At 38.4% G+C, this 25,213-nt stretch overlaps 1 protein-coding gene across 2 annotated transcripts in view; it reads right to left on the bottom strand.

Annotated features, from left to right (window-relative positions):
- The window catches only part of SNX29 (sorting nexin 29), a 1,801,773-nt gene that overhangs the window by 1,240,255 nt on the left and 536,305 nt on the right, over positions 1 to 25,213 (bottom strand). For both annotated transcript variants that reach the window (XM_089669411.1, XM_089669412.1), the window contains exons 10-11: positions 8,809 to 8,902; positions 6,152 to 6,234 (exon numbers count right to left, since the gene is read on the bottom strand). In XM_089669411.1, the coding sequence (XP_089525537.1) occupies positions 6,152 to 6,234; positions 8,809 to 8,902 (177 nt within the window). The remainder of the gene's footprint in view (positions 1 to 6,151; positions 6,235 to 8,808; positions 8,903 to 25,213) is intronic.

Raw genomic sequence — 25,213 nt, 5'->3', positions numbered from 1 at the left:
CCTGGCTTAGGGACTCGTCTCGTCTCCACTTTGACCCTCAGTTCTCCACAACCAACGTTTTCCGTTGTAGGTTCTGCAATCTTTCCGAAGCTTTATCAATCAATATATAGTTCATCTTAATCCCCTCTGAATAAGCGAGGAAAAAGGCAAAAAACCTGGAAAAAAATTAAAATAGCTGGCACTCGCCAATAATGTTGGAAAATAAGAGTTTTGAAAAAAACTCTATTAGTATTCCTGTATTTGTAGGTGGTTGTGGGAAGAAATCCTTTTCAAAGCCAGTTAGGAGCAAGCAGTGTGACTTTATTTAATCACACACAAAAAAGATACAAAGTCAATATAAATGTAGCAAATTCAAATACAAAAAGATATGTAGCTTACAATGAAATAAAAAGAGAGAATATAAGTTGTTTGTTCCTTGGATATAAGAAGAAAAATGTAGTTCCTTTGTTCTCTTGGCCTAGAACCATGTGCTTTCCTTTGTGTAAGTGTCTGAAGTGTATGTATGTCTTAATGAAGTGAAGTGAAGAGAAGAAGTGAGACAGTTCCTTGAATGGGCTATCATACTTAAAATGCAGAAGGAACTAAGTCCTCCCACTATCCTTTGTTTCAAATTTGCGTGCTCCTTAACCATTCGCCTAGTCTCCTCCTAGTGTATCCAGTTAATAACATATGTTTCTTGTTCAGTCACAGCTAGGCCAATTAACATGAGAACACTCTAGAAGAGAACTCTGAAGTTCTTATGTTACATATACAGCTGTCTGAATACATGATTTATGAATACAATTTAAACTCTCAGATTCATTATATGAAATCAAAATAAGGTATACATTACATAGCTATTCTAAAGAAAATATAAACATAGACTCGGCTTTTCGTAATTATCCAACCCAGACACAAATAATTCACATCTGTTACTATTCAATTTCAAAACCTCGCATTCACATCCAATTAAGAGGGTATATATCCTGCCAGACATATATCAGAACTTACTAGAGACCGAATTCAAATTTAGATATTAAAAAATAATATTACAGAACACAAGAACAATTTCCAAAATTTTGACAAAACTGAGTTTTATAGAACATTTGTTTCGCTCATTACATGAAAGTAAGGTTAATAACATATTCAGTTTTACTCAAATTAGTTGATGCAAAAATGAATACACCCCACAACAAAAACTACTACATCTAGTATTTTGTATGACCTCCATGATTTGTAAGGACAGTGCCAAGTCTTCTAGGCATGGAATGAACAAGTTGGAGACATATTGGGGTTTATTTACTAAAGCTGGAGAGTCCAAAATCAGACTCCCTTCTGCATAGAAACCAATCAGCTTCTAACCTCAGCTTGTTCAATGAAGCTTTGGAAATGAAACCTGGAAGCTGATTGGTTTCTATGCAGAAGGGAGTCTGATTTTGGACTCTCCAGCTTTAGTAAATAAACCCCATTGCATCTATATTTTTCCATTCTTCAAGAACGACCTCTTTTAGAGCCCGGATGCTGGATGGAGAGGGATGCTCAACTTGTCTCTTCAGGATAACCAAAGGTGTTCAGTTGGGTTCAAATCAAGAGACATACTTGGCCAATGAATCACTTTCACCCTGTTCTTCTTCAGAAATGCAACAGTGGTCTTAGATGTGTGTTTTGGATCATGTTCTCATGTTGGAAAAGTGCACTTCAACCAAGAGCACAGAGTGATGATAGCTACTTCTCTTTCAATATAGAACAGTACATTTGTGAATTCAGGATATCAATGAAATGCAGCTCCCTGACACCAGCAACACTCATGCCGCCCCACAGAAGGACACTGCCACCACCATGTTTCACTGTAGATAACATGCATTTTTCTTTGTACTCCTCACTTTTGCAATGCCATACAGTTTTGAAGACATTAGTTCCCAAAACATTTATCTTGGTATCATCACTCCAGAGTACAGAGTCCCAGTGATCTTCTCTTTCAGCATGGGCCCTGGCAAATTTTAGGCGGGCTTTAGGAGAGGCTTCCTCCATGGATGACACCCATGCATGTCAATCTTCTACAGTGTGTCACGGGAAACAAGCACCTCAGCTTGGCTTTCTACTTCTTTAGCAAACTGCAGTGAACTTGCATAGTGATTTTCTTCAACCCTTCTCATCAGAAGATGCTCCTGTCAAGGTGTTAATTTCTGTGGACAGCCTGGACATCTTTGTGAGATGGTTGCAGTTCCATTTTTGTTAAATTTTTGCATCAGTTTTGCTACAGTATTCTGAATAATAAGTAAAGCTTTGCTGAACTTATTGTAGCTTTTACCTTTCTTGTGTAAAGAAATTATTTTCTTTCTCAGACCTTGTGACAATTCTCTTCCATGTGGTTCCATTGCTGACAGCATGAAATGGGAATTTGTGTATGGGCAGTTTACATATAGCAGTTTGAATTTCTAGTGGAGAAATGGGGTGGAAAGACTAGCAAGTTGGGCTGGGGAAATTTTAGGAAGTTTTAGAGACGCATGAAATTTCTGAATCTGTGCGTCCGAAAGGGAATTTTTTGATCCGTCTGTACATAAGTTGCAAAGCAGTAAAATTCAGCAAATTTATTGGCGATGTGTGTGAGATTTGTCATGTGGTTGTTTTTAGAATCAAGAAGGAACGCACTATGGCTTTTTGACAATTTCTTTTTCACTTGATTTGCTAGGAAAAAAATGGCTTTATTACCTGCTGTGTAGTAGTTTACTTTATAGGCATTTTAAATAGATTTCATAATGGGTAATAAAATAGAGTTTATGGTGTAATTCCCTAAGCTTTTTAGCCCTGTCTGAGTTTTGTTCTGGGTCTCTAATGTGCGTATAGCCACCGTAAGCTCGGTCACTAATTGTGTCCTCTTACGTTTCTCCTGGGCTCCTAGCTTTATAAAAATCCTCTCGTGTAAGCCTTATGGACAGACCACAAAGTTTGGATATTATAAATAGAATCAGTTGTGACAGACCCAACCGGGACAGGGGCTTTTCAGGGGACTAGGGACTAGCCTTTTACCCACTGATTATGGCTCATGGAGGAGACCAGGTATTTTGTCTGCTTCTCCTGGTCAGAGCATGGAAAAGAGCTCAGTTCAGCCTCCGATACCATGGAGAGAACAGATCATTCTCTAATGATGGACAACATTGTGAGAAATGCTGAGATTGAGGCTTGAATTAATGCATTGAAGACAAAGCTTCTCTTCTGGAGTAAATGGAAAGGTATAATACTAATCTTGTACAGGTTAATGGTCAGAGGAAATAAGGTAGCCCTCCTGAAGACTGGGCTGGAGAAGCTCCTCCATTTGATACAGAAATATTTATTAACAATCTCCCTCAAGAAATTTCAGACTGCGGAATATATTGTGAGTGTTATGTTCTTATGACTTTTCTAGTGGACAAATTACACATGTGAAAGCCAAACACCTGAAAAACAGCATGTGTATTCAAGGCTGTGGACTAGTTGCTGGACTGTCTGGGATGGCTAATCAATGTAATCAATGCTGTCTGGGTGCCTGTCTGTTGATTGGTTTACTGTGTAATTAGATGATTAGTTTAATTAGGTTATGGTTAGCTGCTAGCCATTAGATGTACTGATGAGATCACGGTTTGAAGTTTGCATTGTCATGTTAATTTCTTCAAGAGGGGATGTCCTCCTGAGAGTATAAAGCATGTGTCTGGGTTTTAATAAAGGGTTTTTCCCTTTGGTTTTTACTTCAACATCTTGTCTGTTTATGGTGCTTGAGGTTAAGGGCTGTTATTAGCCCTTTTTCTGCTAGACAGGTTTGGAGGGCAGGAGGCACCGGTCAGGAGGCCAGGTGGTCCGTCACACCAGTATTATACTTAAAGAAGTCACTTTATTCCTGTTTGATCCATTCCTGGTATCGGGGGTTGTGCAGGATGTACGTATTTAATCTCCATACCCTGTTTGGTAATGGCGAATTTACTGTTTGTAGGGATAAGGAGATCAGAGCGTGATCTAGTCATGCGATTAAGCCAATTTGTGAAGACTTGGTTTGGAGTAGGGTATCTCTGTTCATCAGGAACAGGTCGATGCAGGAATAGATTCGATATATACTGTAGATAGGCTGCTTAATAGAAAGTGTAGTCTTTCTGTGGACCATGAGTGATTCTCCAAGCATCATAAAGATGTTCAAATTTCATCAGGCTGGACAGGGTGTGAGGTTTGCTCCTGTTACAGTTGGAGGAATCTAAGGCCGTATCCGGCACTTCATTAAAATATCCGCATTGGATAAGACAGCTCATACAGAGCTCTAGGATTTTTTTAATTAGGTTTTTGAGGAAGGCCTTTGGTTTGGTATTGGGGGTGTATAGCGTGACAATGGTATAAGGGTAATGATCAATAAGTACACCTAAAATGATAAATCTGCCATTTTTATCATATTATGTAAACTGTTGAGAAAATACCAGAGTGTCCATTATCACAATCAGGACCCCTCTTTTTTGTGGTCTGCATTTGCAAAAAACAGGAAGGAAATTTAGGATGAGAGAATTCAGGGGGTGAGGTAGAGCGCAGGTGTGTCTCCTGGGCACAAAAAAGTCACATTTTTGGGAGAAGATTGCAAACCCGAATCACACAGGAATGCGGTCCACGTACCTGTGAGATTCCTATGTGACTAATTTGAATGGGCTGAAATCGCAGTGTATTACACCAACAGTAGTGCATGCAATAACATAAAAAATTCTATAGCGCAAATGGAGAAAGAATGATTAGGTCCCAAGCAAGAAGCCGTAGTCTCTGTATGGTGGATCCAGGTGTGTTAATCCACTGCTATAATGACTGCAGCTCTTCAAACAGGGTATTGGATATCTCTGTGTACTAAAACAGTAAACAAACAGAAGGCACCGCCATCTAAGTGTATCAATTAAAAACAAGTAATTAAAAACAAGTAAAGGAAAGGGTTAAAATACACTCACAAAGATGTGAGTAAATGGGCATATCATCAGTCCTTATTCGCTAGCAAGCCTCGGTGGACAGAGGGTGGATGGATGAGATGTATCCTTAACCAGATCTGCAGGATAGGTGGAATAAAGCTGGACTCTGTCAGAATGCAGATTAAGTCAATATGACAGGCTGTCTTCCTCCGGCAGCAATTACAGTCGCACTGGAACGCAAGCCAGCGCTAGGACCGGAATTAGAAATGACGTCAAAGCGTGATGGGTGGTAACATGTTTTAGAGCCCACAATTGCTCCTTTGCCAAACCATCTAACATCCCGTATGGGCAAGCAGATATACTGACAGATCTGCAGTAGACTGGCATGACACCAGCAATCTCATGATTGCTGGTGCAATGGTTTACAGGCTGGTGCAAAAAAAAAAATTAATAAATGCAAATTTCTTTATCTTTTTTGTATAAAGATGAACTTATCCTTTAAACTGTGGTTTTGCAGAATTACAAACCTCAAATGACATTTTTTCAGCTTAGAAGATACTCTGAGAAAGATTGTGTTTGTCATAGAGGGCTAATATCAGAGAGCTGGTCAGGATGACCAGAAGCTCTGAAGGCAATACATCTACTCACAGATGTGGAAACAAGGGTTTTGTTATGAGCAGATATCATGATTTCAAAGACTCATCTTGTGGGTCTCAGAGTCATCGCATCTAGAATGGAGACTTCAGAGGATCAGAGTTTTGGATACAGTACTGGATCTGTGTTATCTTTACATGCACATTGATTTTCTGAGTGTGTTGCCTCAGCAAACTTCCTAATGGGGAAGCCAGCTGTCTTGGTTTTGAACAGACAAGCATGACAGGTACCCCATCACCTTTCCCATGTGTTTTTGGGTACATGAAAAAACACCTAGAACCTTTTAGCTTTCTGTTGGTAAGGGCTAAACACCCCTACATTAAACAGCTGAAAATACTGTATGTGGAGTTAAATTACCTTTACAAAGTAAATGAGTTTTCAAAATCCCTAAAGTCTGCAAGATACACAATTCAATTGGAAAATACAGATTACAAACAAGTATATTATTCAGACCATAAACTAAAATACAACTTAAAATGAAAATAAACTTCACAATTGCACAGTTAATAGTATTAAATTATAAATACATTGTAGAGAATATAGTTATGTTTTAATCAAGTGAAAATATATATAACTATGTTTCAATAAGTGTAAAGACCATCACTACTTACTAACTGTCATTTGATCTGGCTCTGGGTTATTTAACAGTACACTGGTCAGTATAGGTCCAAGTACTGGAAGGCTGTTTTCCATGCTAGGTGAAAAAAGCATACTGCAATCAGCAACGCATCAAAAGTAAGGTTTTAATACAACATTTAAATACTGTCATGGTGAAAACATCCTTGATTCCATTACCATTACTTTTCTTAAATACTACCATTTTTCTTAACATCACTTTTTAATTTTTTGTTTTTATTATGGCTTTAAGTGTTATCATGTTTATATAACAAACCAATCTGAACTGAGCTGAACTAAACTTGTAATTCCACATATATAAAAAGATCTAGAGTAAGTTTGAAAATCAGTTAATACATCAGAGATAATCTATTTATTTTTCTTCAAACACTACTTAGACCTGCCAAATAACAGAAAAAAAGCTGCCCAAGTTCATCAAAAAGATAGAATTGAAAGTATAGAAAAGCATATTACTATATCGATGTGATGCAACAGTAATGATAACAAAGTCTATTTTTTAAAAATGGGCACATACAGTTTTAAAAATATATTTGCCAAAAGTACTGGTTTTACCAGGACTGTTTTTGGATTTGTCAAACAAATTAGTGTGAAAGAGTGGGATTATTACATATTTTGTAGGACACAGTATCGTGGATACACATTTATCTGAGAAATACTGGCGGCTATGTTATAGGTGTAGTTTAATAGCATGTAAATCCATTGTATAAAAGCTTAGAAGAAGCTAGTAAAAAGTACCATTCACTAAATAATACTCATGTTTAAATTTGCAGGCAAGCACAGGCTGCATACAGGCTGATATTTCAGATGTGTCAGAGCACAGATGCTTTTGGGGTTTGATCAGCACTTGGCTAACTGATGTGAGCTCTTGGCTCACTGATGTTTTATGTTAGCCTAATTAGCTTAACTTGCATTGACCACAGCTGAATGCTGTTTTAAAAGTATTCTATTTCACAACTTCAAGGATAAGTTCACCTTTTGCTAAAAAATAATAAATGCACACTTTTTTGCAGGTTAAAAAAAGTACATTTATTTTTTGTTGCAGGAGTATAAACTATTGCACCAGCAATCAGCAGATCGCTGGTGTCATACAGGTCTCCTGCAGACCTGTCAGTATATCTGCTTGCCCATATGGGATGTATGGAAAAGTATATATACTGACAAGAAGAATCATTGAACTACCACGGCGCTCCACAGTGCAGTGGTAGTTCATTGAGAACTACAAGCCGACAGCCACGAAGGTTATTGGGACCAGGGGCGGACTGACCATTTGGAAACTCAGGCACTGCCTGAGGGCCCGGGGTCAGTAGGAGGCCCCACGAGATGCCCCTGGTACCTTTTTCATAGGCTTTTTTGAGTTTGGGCAAGGACACAGGGGCCCCATGATCCCCTATTGCCCGGGGGCCCCGTGAGTTGTCAGTCCGCCCCTGGTTGGGACTTGTAGTTTCTAATTCACAAAGGACTTTGAATGACTGAAATGGCCAGGCAGGTGGAGCCCCACACACCCACATTTAAAAAAAAGTTTAACAGCTAGCAGGAGGAGAAGATTCCCCTCTAGCTGTCAAATCAGAGGAGCAGGCGACGGTCTATTCATAACATGTTACACTCTGAATATGGGTGTAACATGTGAAATGTTAGGAAAGGTGAACTTATTCTTTAAATACATACATTAAAAATTATATTTTTGGTGTGCAATTGTGACACTGACCCTGGGAATTCCAGAACTAAATCCTAAAAGGTTAATTTTTTTTTGTAAAATAACAAACATGTCATACTTACCTGCTCTGTGTAGTGGTTTTGCACAAAGTAGCCCAGATCCTCCTCTTCTTTGGTCCCCTGCCTGAGCTCCTGGCTCCTCCTTTCTGTAGGGTTCCCCCATAGCAAGCAGTTTTCTATTGGTGCACCTTAGCAGTCGTGTTTCCGAGCCACTGATCCTTGTGTCCATTCACACATGGAGCCACAGCTTGGCCCTGCCACTCTCCTCATTGGCTGACTGGCTGTGATTGACAGCAACGGGAGCCAATGAGGAGGCAGAGACCCAGAACAGCCAAGGCTGTCGTGCACATCACTGGATCGCGATGGGGCTCAGGTAAGTATTGGGGGGGCTGGGGGCACTGCTGCACACAGAAGGTTATTTACCTTCATGCATAGAATTCATGAAGGTAAACAACCTTGAGCCTTTACAACCACTTTAATGCAGAAAATATTTAATTGAGCCAAATGGCCCAGCTCATAAGGGGCCTCAAGCTGTCAGTTTCATATGGTGTCACATTAAAATGACTATAAAATGAGACAAATGTCTACATTTGATGCTGTAGTTCATATTGATCCTCAGAAAGATTTCCATCTTGTGAAATTGGAATCTCACAATATAAAACACTGTCTGCAGGAAATTAATTTCCATGAGCCTGACATATGATTTTGAGAAACATAGTTAGGCCAGTTTAAAAAAAAATAGACATTGGTTTATCGAGTTAAAGCAAAAATAGAAATTTTACATTCAGTCTGTAACAGTGTCAGTGATACAATGTTGCCCATGATCACCAAATATTATTTTACTCTTTATTTAATATTGCCAAAACTGGCCTATGGACAGCCTTAGTGATTTGTTAAAGTAAAACGTTCTAGGGCTTACCTAAAATGGACATCTGATTCCTTGTGTGTTCTCTCTACAGCAAAGGTAACACTCTCATTTCCATCTCCATGTGGTAAATTATCCAGGGTGGAATCTGTATCAGATATAATGAGCTTATTACAATGGACGGTTGTATTTGTTAATTTGAAAATTGAATGAGTACCACTATTGATATAGTTTCTGAAACATGCATTTTTATCTGTGTTTGACAAAACAGAGCAGTCTAGCAAGAAAAGATCAAAGTCTGTCAAATATATTTCTATATTAAGTGAACATAGAATAGAACACTCAACATATATTTTCTTCTAAAATGAAGTTTATTGATAGTATCAAGTCAGCAGAAAAATCCAAAGACAGAAATCACGGTAAAGAAGAAATAAACATACATAATAAATGTACTACAGTGTTACAGAGGCAAACAGGAAGTGCGATTACAATATGTAATTGAATGATAAGATGCATAACAAAATGCAGTATTGATTAGCATGTGAAGGCCTATGATTCGTCGGGTTAAGTCCACAGGTGAACATGAAAACTGCATGTAAAGCATAATGCATAACCGCAAGGGAGAAGTGTGAATACATCAATCCTTTGGGCCCCGAATGGGTCCTGCGAACATACAAAACACTTCAGGTTCAAAAAAAAGAAAAAAATCACGTTCAGTTCAATTACAGGTTGAAAGAGTAGAGCAGAGGGGAGAGGCGAAAAGAGTAAATTAATAAAAAGGGGGGGGCCCGGGGGATCACAGTAGAAGGCCGGTAAAGCGACACAAGGGCATTGTCAAATTTAAATGGCTGGGCTATGTTAATCCTGTTAATCCAAGGTTGCCAAATCTGGAGGAACTTTGCATGCGTGTCTAACAGTATAGCTGTCAACTTCTCATTAACCATTATAAAGTTCATCCGATTTTTGACTGTTTCAAAACTGAGGGGGGTCTTCCATGCTTTTGCCTTTGTCAATTTGGCGGCAGTGATAAAAGTGATGCCAGTTGTTGCTCGGGGCAGAGTAGACCTTCTATTGGTTTAAATAATAGCGCCCTGACCCAGAGTCTGCATACCTTGGGACAGGTACACCAGATGTGGGTCATGGTACCAGTTTGACAACCCCAAAAACAATTTGGTGGGTAAGAAGGGATGAAACGGGCCAGTCGAACTGGTGTATAGTACCACCTATAGAGAATTTTTCTAAAATAAGAAAATTTTTCAAACATTTGGACAATGCTTGGGTCATGATCTGCCTGTCCCGCTGGTCAAGTCTGCCCCCTAATTCAGATTTCCAATGTTGGTGATTAGAGATGAGCGAATTATTCAAAAATTCGATTCGGCTGATTCGCCGAATTTGCGGGAGAAATTTGATTCGATGCAAATTTATTCGCCGCGAATTTAACTTATTAAAAGGGTTTCTAGGCTTCAGAGAGCCTTTACATTAGTGCAGAACACTGTACCTTTAATTTAAATGCCCTTGGAGTCTGCTGGGGAAGAGAAATAATACTGTCAGTCAGTATGACATGCAGATGAGTGCCGTCGATCTTAGAATCACCGCACACTTCACTCATTTGGGCAGTCACGGGGCACGACGAAGAAGAAAAAGAATGAAAAGAAGAATGAAAAGAAGAAGAAGAAGAAGAATGAGAAGAAGAAGAATGAAAAGAAGAAGAAGAAGAATGAAAAGAAGAAGAAGAAGAATGAAAAGAAGAAGAAGAAGGAAAAGAAGAAGAAGAAGAATGAAAAGAAGAATGAAAAGAAGAATGAAAAGAAGAATGAAAAGAAGAAGAAGAATGAAAAGAAGAATGAAAAGAAGAATGAAAAGAAGAAGAAGAAGAATGAAAAGAAGAATGAAAAGAAGAATGAAAAGAAGAAGAAGAAGAATGAAAAGAAGAATGAAAAGAAGAATGAAAAGAAGAAGAAGAATGAAAAGAAGAATGAAAAGAAGAAGAAGAAGAATGAAAAGAAGAAGAAGAAGAATGAAAAGAAGAATGAAAAGAAGAAGAAGAAGAATGAAAAGAAGAATGAAAAGAAGAAGAAGAAGAATGAAAAGAAGAATGAAAAGAAGAAGAAGAAGAATGAAAAGAAGAAGAAGAATGAAAAGAAGAAGAAGAAGAATGAAAAGAAGAATGAAAAGAAGAATGAAAAGAAGAATGAAAAGAAGAAGAAGAAGAATGAAAAGAAGAAGAAGAATGAAAAGAAGAAGAAGAAGAAGAATGAAAAGAAGAAGAAGAAGAATGAAAAGAAGAAGAAGAAGAAGAATGAAAAGAAGAAGAAGAAGAAGAATGAAAAGAAGAAGAAGAAGAAGAATGAAAAGAAGAAGAAGAAGAAGAATGAAAAGAAGAATGAAAAGAAGAATGAAAAGAAGAATGAAAAGAAGAAGGAAAAGAAGAAGAAGAATGAAAAGAAGAAGAAGAATGAAAAGAAGAATGAAAAGAAGAATGAAAAGAAGAAGAAGAATGAAAAGAAGAAGAAGAAGAATGAAAAGAAGAAGAAGAAGAAGAATGAAAAGAAGAATGAAAAGAAGTAGAAGAAGAAGAATGAAAAGAAGAATGAAAAGAAGAAGAATGAAAAGAAGAAGAAGAAGAATGAAAAGAAGAATGAAAAGAAGTAGAAGAAGAAGAATGAAAAGAAGAAGAAGAATGAAAAGAAGAATGAAAAGAAGTAGAAGAAGAAGAATGAAAAGAAGAAGAAGAATGAAAAGAAGAAGAAGAATGAAAAGAAGAAGAAGTAGAATGAAAAGAAGAAGTATTCCAGTACAGCAAAAAGTGTATCTGCAGAGAGCTCCGCTATTTCTGACAGTTCTCTGACAGTTCCTTCACATTTACAGCGGTTGAAACATTGTATCTATTTATTTCCGAATAAAAACATCTGTATCCTAAATGGAAACAAATAGATACAATGTTTCAACCGCTGTAAATGAACTGTCAGAACTGTCAGAAATAGCGGAGCTCTCTGCAGTGACACTTTTGCCGGCTGATCGGGAAAAATTTGATTCGTGCACCCGAAGTTTGCTAAAATTCGGATTCGATGCGAATTGAATTTTTCCTGATATTCGAAACGAATTCCACTTCGCCAGGTTCGATTCGCTCATCTCTATTGGTGATAAAGTCATAGTGGGGACTTCTGTAGGAAATAATGGAGGAATAAATCAGTGATATCAGGCCCTGAGAATAAGGTCTGTTTCTACAGAGGCTTTCAAAGTGAGTCAATCTGTAGGGTGTAGGCTGTGCATGTAATAGTGTAGTGATAAAATTGCGAATTTGAAGGTAGCAAAAGTGCTCCCTCAGTGGAATGTTATGAGACGATCGAAAGGGTGTCAAAAGTGAGAGTCCTAGTAGGGAAGAGTGAAGAGTGTACATCATTGAAACCATGGGCCGTCCGCCACGTGAATTGTCCTGGATTGTCAAGACCCGGGGGAAATAACAAATTATGAAGAAGACTCAAACCTTGTAAGGGTAGATGAAATGAAATGAGAGTGGCCGAATACTTAGTCAAAGTGTGTGTGTTAACGTTGAACTGAGAGGCATAGGATGAGGAGTAGGAGGGAGCCACGGTAGAGATGGATGAGAGGCGTTGGATGTGAATCCATCAGATCCACAGTGGCCCAAAGAGGGATATTTTGGGATTCATTTAGATAGGATAGAGGGGCGAGATTAGCTACCAGGTAGTAGGCGTGAAGGTTTGGAATGGGTAATCCTCCATTACTCTTACGGGCAAATAAAATCTGTTTGTTAATTCTAGGGCGCAAAGAGCCCCAGATAAATGACAGAAGTTTACGTTGGTGAATACGTAATATATGTAAGTGAACAGGGACTGGTAAGACACAGAATACGTATAATAATTTAGGAAGATAAGTCGTAACGAATTGAGTTAATTCTGCCAAACCACGATAACGGGTAATGGGCCCATGAAGATAACATATCTCTAAATTCTTTAAATAATGAAGGGAAATTAGCTTGGTAAAGTCCGTCATAGGATGGGGTGAACCTAACCCCCAAATATAGCAGCGCTGGAAGCCATTGAAAAGAAAACAAATATTTTCAAGTTGCTAATAGTGGTGGGGAGAGAGTCAGTGACATAGCTTTAGATATTGCAGGATTAACATGAGGTGATTGTAGCCGTTTTAGTGCATTTGCGACAGAAACAATTGAGTACTGTCCGTGATACATTTTTTATTTGCACTAACATACAATTTTGAGGACAAGCTTTCGGGGTATGTCCCCTTCTTCAAAGTCCAAGCAGTACTGTACAAATCACAAAGTTACAGGAGAATGTTAGAAGAGATGAAGAAAAAAAAAAAAAGGAGAGGCTAGAGATAAGATACAGCCAAAGCGAGGGGGGAGGGGGGGAATACTACACTCACACAGAGGGAGTCAAGCTTCAGCTAATAGTCATAAAACTGTTGGATAATGAGTGAGAAATCCCATGTCCAAATTAAGGCCGTCATCTCTTGTGTCAAATAGAATTATCATTCTTAGTTCAAAAGTTTTTCTTTCCTGGATGGATTTGAAATTTCCTTTTAAGAACTAAAATATTGAGGTCTCCCATTGTGTGGCCTGGTTGTGCAAAATGGTGTCCTACAGGTGTGCAGAGGTCATCTTCTTTATATTCCTTGATGGTATGTCTGTGTAAAGTCATCCTTGTTTGCAAATTCTGTCCTGTTTCCATAAGAAAGGTTACAAGGACAAAACTATCAAACACCAGCATAAACACAGCCTTGAGAACACGAAGGGAAAACCTACTTCAGTACAAAGAGAAAAAAACAAACAACCGTGTACCTCTAGTAACCACATACAACCCAGCACTAGAAGGGATAAGAAAAAAATTCAAAGATTTACAACCCATCATAACAGAGATTGGAACTCTGAAAGAAATATTCCAGCAACCCCCAATACTGGCCTTCAGACAAACCCCCAACCTCAGAAATAAACTAATCAGTAGGAAACAGAAGTTGCAAACAAGGATGAATTTGCACAGACATACCATCAAGGAACATAAAGAAGATGACCTCTGCACACCTGTAGGACACCATTTTGCACAACAAGGCCACACAATGGGAGACCTCAATATTTTTTAATTCTTAAAGGAAATTTCAAATCCATCCAGGAAAGAAAAATTTTTGAACTAAGAATGATAATTCTATTTGACACAAGAGACAACTGCCTTAATTTGGACATGGGATTCCTCACTCATTATGCAACAGTTTTATGACTATTAGCTGAAGCTTGACTCCCTCTGTGTGAGTGCAGTATTCCAACCCCCCCCCCCTCCCCACCTCGCTTTGGTTGTATCTTATCTCTAGCCTCTTTTTTTTTTTTTTCTTTTTCTTCATCTCTTCTAACATTCTGCTGTAACTTTGTGATTTGTACAGTACTGCTTGGACTTTGAAGAAGGGGACATACCCCAAAAGCTTGTCCTCAAAATTGTATGTTAGTGCAAATAAAAAAAGTATCACGGACAGTACTCAATTGTTTCTGCAGGATTAACATGAAAGCCCGAAAGGGAAGCAAATGTGTCCAAGACTGAGATTAAATTTGGTAAGGTGACTTCCAATTTGGTAAGGTCAATAGTATGTCATCAGCAAACAATGATATGTGTCAATTATCCATGGATTATACAAAATGCAAAGTAGTGAATATATTCACAATAATGTCACAAGATAAGTCACATTCTATTTTGTGTCCAGTCATTACCTCAATGGCTTGTTCACCTGAGAATATTATTTTGTAAGAATAATGAATAACATATAAAGAAAAAACTAGAGATGAGCGAATCGAACCAGGCGAACCGGAATTCGATACGAATTTCAGGCAAAATTCGATTCGCGGCGAATCCGAATATTTGCCTACTTCGGGTGCGCGAATCGGATTTTTCCCGATCAGCCGGCAAAAGTGTCCCTGCAGAGAGCTCCGCTATTTCTGACAGTTCTCTGACAGAAGGAACACATGTACAGCGGTTGAAACATTGTATCTATTAGTTTCCATTTAGGATACAGATGTTTCAACCGCTGTACATGTGAAGAAGCTGTCAGAGAACTGTCAGAAATAGAGGAACTCTGCACATACACTTTTTGCCGGTTTGGAATTCTTATTTTCATCCTACTTCTTCTTCTTCTTCTTCTTCATCCTCATCCTCAGAAGAAAAAGAAGAGGATGAGGATGAGGATGAAGAAGAAGAAGAAGAAGTAGGATGAAAATAAGAATAATTCAAAGCCGGCAAAAAGTGTATGTGCAGAGTTCCTCTATTCTGCAGATACACTTAGAGGAGCTCTGCAGATACACTTTTTGCCGGCTTGGAATTAATCTTATTTTCATCCTACTTCTTCTTCTTCTTCTTCTTCATCCTCATCCTCAGAAGAAGAGGAAGAGGATGAGGATGAGGATGAAGAAGAAGAAGAAGAAGAAGTAGGATGAAAATAAGAATAATTCCAAGCCGGCAAAAAGTGTATGTGCAGAGTTCCTCTATTCTGCAGATACACTTAGAGGAGCTCTGCAGATACACTTAGAGGAGCTCTGCAGATACACTTTTTGCCAGCTTGGAATTAATCTTATTTTCATCCTACTTCTTCTTCTTCTTCTTCATCCTCATCCTCAGAAGAAGAAGAGGATGAGGATGATGAAGAAGAAGAAGAAGAAGAAGTAGGATGAAAATAAGAATAATTCCAAGCCGGCAAAAAGTGTATGTGCAGAGTTCCTCTATTCTGCAGATACACTTAGAGGAGCTCTGCTGATACACTTAGAGGAGCTCTGCAGATACACTTTTTGCCGGCTTGGAATTAATCTTATTTTCATCCTACTTCTTCTTCTTCTTCTTCATCCTCATCCTCAGAAGAAGAAGAGGATGAGGATGAGGATGAAGAAGAAGAAGAAGTAGGATGAAAATAAGAATAATTCCAAGCCGGCAAAAAGTGTATGTGCAGAGTTCCTCTATTCTGCAGATACACTTAGAGGAGCTCTGCTGATACACTTAGAGGAGCTCTGCAGATACACTTTTTGCCGGCTTGGAATTAATCTTATTTTCATCCTACTTCTTCTTCTTCATCCTCATCCACATCCTCAGAAGAAGAAGAAGAGGATGAGGATGAAGAAGAAGAAGTAGGATGAAAATAAGAATAATTCCAAGCCGGCAAAAAGTGTATGTGCAGAGTTCCTCTATTCTGCAGATACACTTAGAGGAGCTCTGCTGATACACTTAGAGGAGCTCTGCAGATACACTTTTTGCCGACTTGGAATTAATCTTATTTTCATCCTACTTCTTCTTCTTCTTCTTCTTCATCCTCATCCTCAGAAGAAGAGGATGAGGATGAGGATGAAGAAGAAGAAGAAGTAGGATGAAAATAAGAATAATTCCAAGCCGGCAAAAAGTGTATCTGCAGAGCTCCTCTAAGTGTATCTGCAGAATGTCATTTATGGAAACAAATAGATACAATGTTTCAACCGCTGTATGGAGTGAATGTCCCAGAACTGTCAGAAATAGACTATTTATGACAGTTCTGGGACATTCCCTCCATACAGCGGTTGAAACCGCTGTATGGAGTGAATGTCCCAGAACTGTCAGAAATAGACTATTTCTGACAGTTCTGGGACATTCCCTCCATACAGCGGTTGAAACATTGTATCTATTTGTTTCCATAAATGGATCCATTTATGGAAACAAATAGATACAATGTTTCAACCGCTGTATGGAGGGAATGTCCCAGAACTGTCAGAAATAGACTATTTATGACAGTTCTGGGACATTCCCTCCATACAGCGGTTGAAACCGCTGTATGGAGTGAATGTCCCAGAACTGTCAGAAATAGACTATTTCTGACAGTTCTGGGACATTCCCTCCATACAGCGGTTGAAACCGCTGTATGGAGTGAATGTCCCAGAACTGTCAGAAATAGACTATTTCTGACAGTTCTGGGACATTCCCTCCATACAGCGGTTGAAACATTGTATCTATTTGTTTCCATAAATGGATCCATTTATGGAAACAAATAGATACAATGTTTCAACCGCTGTATGGAGTGAATGTCCCAGAACTGTCAGAAATAGACTATTTATGACAGTTCTGTGACATTCCCTCCATACAGCGGTTGAAACCGCTGTATGGAGTGAATGTCCCAGAACTGTCAGAAATAGACTATTTCTGACAGTTCTGGGACATTCACTCCATACATGTCCCAGAACTGTCAGAAATAGACTATTTCTGACAGTTCTGGGACATTCCCTCCATACAGCGGTTGAAACCGCTGTATGGAGTGAATGTCACAGAACTGTCAGAAATAGACAGAAACTGTCACAGAACTGTCCTTCTTCTCATCCTTCGTCTCATCCTTCTCCTTCTTCTCATCCTTCTCCTTCTCCTTCTTCTCATCCTTCTCCTGCTCCTTCTCCTTCTCCTTCCTCATCTCCAAGGGCATTTAAATTAAAGGTACAGTGTTCTGCACTAATTTAAAGGCTCTCTGAAGCCTAGAAACCCTTTTTATAAGTTAACTTCGTAGCGAATTAATTCGCATCGAATCGAATTTCTTCCTGGAATTCGCCGAATCAGCCGAATCGAATTTTTGAAAAATTCGCTCATCTCTAGAAAAAACCTTACCATACTCCGCAATTTAGAAAATGTTCCTGGAATTTTTCCATAGTTCCCATCTATGAAATAATTTCTGAGGGTTTCCATTTTTATAAGCCATCAGACATTCATATATATTAATCACATCTAATTGGGTTTTAATTTAATTAATTTTGGGTAATACACTTGATTTCCATTTTTTGACTAAGGTGAGATGAGCTACCTTATAAGATGTGGAGGCCCATGGGTCTCACCAAAGATGGGAATCGGTCTCTATGGATATTTAAAAGGGGTGGGCAGGGTCAGTTTTACTGATTACACCAGTTACTTCAGAGAACAGCCTATATACTGCATTCCAATAGCTACGTATGTTTATACAAGACCATAGCATGTGTGGCAGGGTTCCCACTTGTCCACACCCTCTCCAACAATGGTTACTGCTAGTTTTTGAAAGCTTAGCAATTGAACAAGGGGTAGGGTACCACCGAAGGTGGATTTTTTTGTGTGGTTTCCCAGTAGTTGATACACTTTGAGACGGAATAGTTGTGAATTATTGCTTTTTCCCATTGTCTATCTGTAACTGAGAATTGTAATTCTGTTTCCCATTTTTGTAATGGAGCAGTTTTATTGAAATTCCTCTTGGATTGACAAAATAAATACAGCAGCGAAGTTCCTTTAGACTTAAATTATTCTAAATTTTAAAAAAAAAAACATATCTGTTCCGGCAAGACCAGATCGGATATTGGATGTTGTTTTAGATATGAGGCACAAGTCAGGTAGTCATTCGAGGAAATAGAGAATTTCTCTTTAGGGCTTGAAAATGGTATCAATTTGTCTGTAGATATAATATCTGCTATGGTAGCAATGCCTTTCAGCTTCCAGTTTTCGAAATTGACTTCTGGGATGAGAATTTGGAAGGGATGGTATCTTAATGGGTCTTGGGATTGTGCTGCCAGTAGAAAGAAAATATTCTCAGGGCTTTAGAGTAGCTGTTATAGTTGGATTTTTATACAAGGATTTATGTAAGAGATTGGGAGAGATCATTGCCAGATACTTTAGGTCATTATCTGGCACAAATGACTGTTCTATCTAAGACCACACTTTAGAGGGTGAAGGATGGACCCAATATTTCATTTGATCAAGTAGTGCCGCTGCTTGATAATCTTTAGGAGCTGGAACTCCCATTCCCCCTGCTTTCCTTTGATTAAGATGGTATAAGAACATCAGGATCTTTTGTTTTGCCAAAGGAATTTGGATAGAATAGATTATATTATTTGAAAAAAGGAAGCAGGAATACAAATGGTTATTGCTCTAAAAAAATAAAGAATACGAGGAAGAAGAGTGATTTTGTAAGTGGCAAATTTACACATCCAGGAGAAATAGAATTGACATATCCCAACTATGGCACCACCTGCCTGGAGTTTGCCTGTTCTCCCTGTGCCTGCGTGGGTTTCCTCCGGGTACTCCGGTTTCCTTCCACACTCCAAAGACATGCTGGTAGGTGAATTGGATGCTGTCTAAATTGGCCCTAGTATGTGTATGAATGAATGTGAGTTAGGGACCTTAGATTGTACACCCCTTGAGGGTTAGGGACTGATGTGAATGTGTAATATATATGTAAAAGCGCTGCGTAAATTGATGGCGCTATATAAATACCTGAAATAAATAAATATCTATTTTGATTCCCTTTCAATTTTAGTAATTAAGGGTACAAAATTAGCCTTGTATAGCACGGTGGTGGTAGAAGTTAGAGTAATTCCTAAATATTGTCATGAGTTTTAAGCCCAGGGAAAAGGAAGATTATGTTGTAAGGCCTATTTGCGTTTCTTTAGGTATATTAATACTTAATATGCTTGCTTTTGAAGAATTTATTTTGTAATAGGAGATTTGATTAACAGCTTCCGCGCCACCCTGTAGCAGAAATACTGCTACAGGGCGGCACAAGTGCGCAAAATCACGTGTGTGTATGTGTGTATATATATACAGTTGCAAGAAAAAGTATGTGAACCCCTTGGGATTACGTGGAGTTTTGCATGAATTGGGCATAAAATGTGCTCTGAACGTCATCTAAGTCACAACAATAGAAGAACACAGTCTGCTGAACATAATACTACACAAACATTAGATGTTGCCATGGTTTAATTGCACATAACATGTAAACATTCACAGTGCAGGGAGGAAAAAGTATGTGAGGCCCTAGCTTAATGACTTCTCCCAGAGCTAATTGGAGCCAGGAGTGAGCCAACCTTGACTCCAATCAGTGTGATGGTATTGGATGTGTTGCTGACCGCCGTCCTGCCCTCAAAAAACACACACCTGTTTTGGGTTTACTGGTTTCAAGAAGCACTGTCTAATGTGAACCATGCCTCGCAGAAAAGAGCTCTCAGAAGACCTACGATCAAGAATTGTTGACTTGCATGAAACTGGAAAGGGTTACAAAAGTATCTCCAAAAGCCTTGATGTTCATGTGTCCACGGTAAGACAGACTGTCTACAAATAGAGAAAGTTTAGCACTGTTGCTACTCTTCCTAGGTGTGGTCGTCCTGTAAAAATGATTGCAAGAGCACAGCACAGAATGCTGCATAGGGTAAAGAAGAATCCCAGAGTGTCAGCTAAAGACCTACAGAAATCTCTGGCACATGCTAACATTTTTGTTGACACATCTACAATAAGGAAAACATTAAACAAGAATGGAGTACATGGGAGGACACCATGGAGGAAGCCATTGCTGTCCAAAAAGAATATTGCAGCACATTTGAAGTTTGCAAAAGAGCACCTGGATGTTCCACAGCACTACTGGCAAAATATACTGTGGACAGATGAAACCAAGATTGAGTTGTTTGGGAAGAACACACAACACTATGTGTGGAGAAAAAAAGGCACAGCACACCAACATCAAAACCTCATTCCCACTGTAAAACACGGCGGAGGGAGCATCATGGTTTGGGGCTGCTTTGCTGCCTCAGGGCCTGGACGGATTGTTGTCATTGATGGGAAAATGAATTCCAGAGTTTATCAAGACATTTTGTAGGAAAACCATCTGTCCGCCAACTGAAGCTCCGCAGAGGATGGGTGATGCAACAGGACAATGACCCAAAGCATACAAGTAATTCAACAAAACAAAGGCTGCAACAGCACAGAATACGCCTTCTGGAGTGGCCCAGTCCTGACCTCAACCCAATTGAAATGCTGTGGCATGACCTTAAGAGAGCGATTCACACCAGACATCCCAAGAATATTGCTACACTGAAACAGTTTTGTGAAGAGGAGTGGTCCAAAATTACTCCAGATCGTTGTGCAGGTCTGGTCTGCAACTACAGGAAACGTTTGGTTGAGGTTATTGCTGTCAAAAGAGGGTCAACCAGTTATTAAATCCAAAGGTTCACATACTTTTTCCTCCCTGCACTGTGAATGTTTACATGTTATGTGCAATTAAACCATGGCAACATCTAATGTTTGTGTAGTATTATGTTCAGCAGACTGTGTTCTTCTATTGTTGTGACTTAGATGACGTTCAGAGCACATTTTATGCCCAATTCATGCAAAACTCCACGTAATCCCAAGGGGTTCACATACTTTTTCTTGCAACTGTATATATGTGATTCACACTCCTGTGGAGATCACAGGCCAGGAGCACGCCCACCGACGCTGTGATTCGGTGCCCAAGGGATCAATCAGCTGATTTCGGCCAGTGATGTTCAGCCTCAATCAGATGATTGATCCCTGCCCTATCAGAGATCTTCCTGTACCTGTGTTTACATTTACACAGGTACACGAAATTATGAAATCTTTTCTCTCTAGGCACAATCCGTCCCAGAGCCAAGCTGTTCTGGCCAACCTGGTCTCTGCCACAAGGACTGCTTTCGTCGCTACCAGGAGTATAGGGTACAGCATGGCACAGTTCAGGGCAGATATTTTCACAGGGTCTCGAAAGATGTTAGGTAGTCAGGAAACTTGCTATTGCATTTTGAGAGACTACAATCTGGTTAAAGTAAAAAAAGAAAAAAAAAGGAACCCTTAAAAAATAAAAAGCAAAAGTACAAAAGAAAAATTCAAAAATGTTAAACAAAAATAGCTGTAGTTTTTTTTTGTTGTTGAGTTACTGTTCTTACTGTTTGTTTTATTGCTAACCATATGCTTCTGCATATATATTTTATATTTTTTGGCACATATTTAAATAAAAAAGTTGTTTTTATTGAGTTACTGTTTTATTGTTAACCATTGCTGGTTTCTTTGCAGGAATGCCATTCAGCTGCAGCACCGATCTGTTTATTCTGACAGCAACATGATCTTGCTCTCAGGATATACGTGTGTGCAGCACTGTTGTTTAAAAAAAAAAATTTGGCAGAGATTTCTTCATCCACATCGACCAATGTGAATAGAGGAATCTGAATCATGGGCTGAATGACAAAAAAAAGAACATTTCATGTGTGCCCACCATTAGAAGTGGGTGGATGCAGGATGGTATATTCTAATGGTGGGCATACCACACGCTTTTTCTGGCAGAGATTTCTTCTCCTTTTTCCATTCAGCCCATAGAACATAGCATATATACCCAACAAGAACCAGCAACGTAGTGGTACATCACTGGACTTTGAGTGGTCATACCAGAACAATGCCTGCAGTCGCAGGCAACATCCTGGTATAATATCTTTCTTTCTTTCATGTAAAAGCAATCCAAGTGGCTAATTAGCTGCAGGATTGCTTTTACAAGCAGCGGGAGAAGATGCCCTCCCTCCCTGCCTTCCACGGCCTTCTCGGGTAGTCCCATGCCATCTGGGGAACCTGAGAATGCAGCTGGTGTTTCTGCCAGCTGACCATAGAGCTGATTGGAAACTGGAATGGCGCCAATCATCTCTATAGTCTAAGAACATAGAAGCTACGATCATTTCATCACTTCAGTTTTGCAGGATATAAACAGCGCCATTTGTAAATTGGGAAAACATCTGATCACACTGATCTTGGTGAGATCAGATGTTGTAAGGGCAGAGGAGATACTTAGAGTCTAATAGACCCCAGATTTCTCAATAAAGAATACTTGTCAATTCCTATTGCAGTCACAGGGGATACCCTCGCACCTGCCCCCGCAAGCATTGACCCCTAGACCTCCTCTGTAAATCTAAAATGGTAGCCTGTAAAGGCTTTTAAAGGGTCACCTATGGACAATAAAAATGTACGCAGTTTGTCGCCATTGCACGGGGCGTGCGCAGTTTTAAAGTATGTCATGTTTGCTATCTATTTACTCTGCATACCATCATCTTTTATATTTTACCAAACAATTGGCTAATATACTGTGTTTTTGAGCATTAAAAGTAAAAAAAAGTTTTTTTTTTTTAAAATTGCTACGCAAGTACTATGTGACATAAAAAAATTGCAGCACCCACCATTTTATTCACTAGAGTGTCTGATTTAAAAAAAATATATAATGTTTGGGGGTTCAAAGTAATTTCCTAGCAAAAAATATAGATTTTTTCATATGAACAAAAAGTGTCAGAAAAGGCTTGGTCTTCAGGTGGTTAGAAAAGTGAGTGATGTGTGGCATAAACTTCTAATGATGGACATAAAATGCACCCACCCCCCCAAGTGACCCCTTTTTGAAAAGTAGACACCCCAAACTATTTGCTGAGAGGCATGTTGGGTCAATAGAATAATTAATTTTTTTTCCACAAGTTTTTGGAAAATGACAAAAACATTTTTTTTTTTTTAACACAAAAATGTTACTTAAATTATTTATTGCTCAAACATGCCATGGGTATGTGTAGAATTACTCCCCCAAATACATTCTGCTACTTCTCTACTTGCACACAAACCAATTACTATGCAGTTATTGGGATTTTTTTTTTACAAAAAACATGTAGCAAAATACATTTTGCCCTAAATTTATGATGAAGTGTGAGGTTTTTTTAGATATTTTTTATGACAGAATTGAGAAAACATCAGGGTTTTTTCAAAGTTTTTGTTCTTTTTTATGGTTTATGGCGCCAAACCCCTCCCAGAGGTGATCAAATACCACCAAAAAAAAAAAGCTTTGTGTGCAAAGAAAGGACATCAATTTAATTTATGTACAGTATTGCATGACCATGCAAGTGTCAGTGAAACTAGCACAGTTATGTATAGTAAAATATGGCAAAATTCCAATATCTATACTACCATTTGTAGACACTATAACTTTCACACACCAATTAATATACACCTAGTGGGATTTTTTTTTACCAAAGACATATAGCAAAATACATTTTGGCCTAAATTGATGATGAAATTTGAGTTTATTGGATATTCTTTATGAAATGAGAAGATATTGTTGGTCTTTTATTTGTTTATAGCGCAAAAAAACCCCAGAAGTGATCATATACCACCAAAAGAAAGCTCTATTTGTGTGATAAAATAACATAAAAATAATTAATGTACAGTATTGCATGACCGCGCAATTGTCAGTTAAACTAGCGCAGCGCCGTATAGCAAAAAGTGGCGTAAATTCCAATATCTATAACGCCATTTGTAGATGCTATAACTTTCACACAAACCAATTAATATGCAGTTACTGGTATTTTTTTTTTTTTTAACAAAGACACGTAGCAAAATACATTTTGGCCTAAATTTATGGCAAAATTAGAGTTTATAAGATATTTTTTATAACAGAAATTAGAAAATATTGGGGTTTTTTTTCAAAAATTTCAGTCTTTTTTGTTTGTAGCGCAAAAAAAAAACCCAGAGGTGATCAAATACCACCAAAAGAAAGCTCCATTTGTGTGACAAAAAAGGACATAAATTTAATTTATGTACAATGCTGTATGACTGCACAATTGTTAAAATGGCGTAAATTGCGGTATCTACACCATAGTCTGTAGACGCTATAACGTGCACACAAAGCAATCAATATACACTTATTGGGGGTTTTGTTTACCAAAGATATGTAGCGGAATACATTTTGGCCTAAATTTATGACTAACTCACAGCACTGGCGGATGGTGGAAGCACATATCATAGGAGGAAAATAATAATTTTTTGTTGAAACACCCTGGATTTTGGGATAAAGGACTTTATGTTTTTTTGGACACTAATAATTTATCTTATAATTTTTTATTTTATAATTTATTATATAATTAATTTGGTTTTGGTATTGTTTTGCTCTGTTTATTTTGGTTTATATTATTTGGTGTTTTGCACTAATGTACAGCAGCATCTCATACCTTTGTTTGGAGATTATTCTGTGGCGCAGGAGTGTGTATTTAAATAACATGAGATATGTCTGCAATTCCTGTTACATTCATGTGTGTACAGCGTGTCTTTGCCAAAGGCTCCACTGACAAAGTGAATATTAAGGGTGAAAGGGGACAGCCCTGTCTGGTGCCATAGGTTATTGTAAATTTATCAGAAAAAACTTCTTCTGTGAACTCATATGCTGACGGGTTTGTATATAAGGCAGAAATTGCAGCATGTATATTCTCCTGTAGACCAAATCTATCTAATACCTGGGTTAAATAACCCCAGTGTATCCGGTCAAAGGCCTTCTCTGCGTCTAGTGATAGAAGCAGAGAAGGCTTGTTCAAAATTTATGCATAACGGATAAGGTTAAAAATATGCCTTGTTGCATCAAGGGCCTGTCTACCTGGGACGAAGCCCACTTGGTCAGATTCAATTAATTTAGGTAAGAGATCTGCTAGCCTATTTGCAATAATTTTTGTATACACCTTAACATCTACAGTTAATAATGAGATATGCCTGAAATTTTAAAGATCTTCTGTAAATGAGGACGTAATATGGCAGAGAATGATTTGTAGTATTCAGACAGGAAACCATCTGGGACTGGAGATTTGTAACATTGTACTACTTTCGGGAATTGATCAGTATTTTTTTTTTTT

The sequence above is a fragment of the Staurois parvus genome, unplaced genomic scaffold (assembly GCF_062004578.1).
Source record: "Staurois parvus isolate SC_StPar_1 unplaced genomic scaffold, SC_StPar_1.0 ptg000075l, whole genome shotgun sequence".
NCBI lineage: Eukaryota > Metazoa > Chordata > Amphibia > Anura > Ranidae > Staurois > Staurois parvus.
Note: the sequence above shows the minus strand (reverse complement) of the source record. Positions and strands in the feature narration are given on the sequence as shown.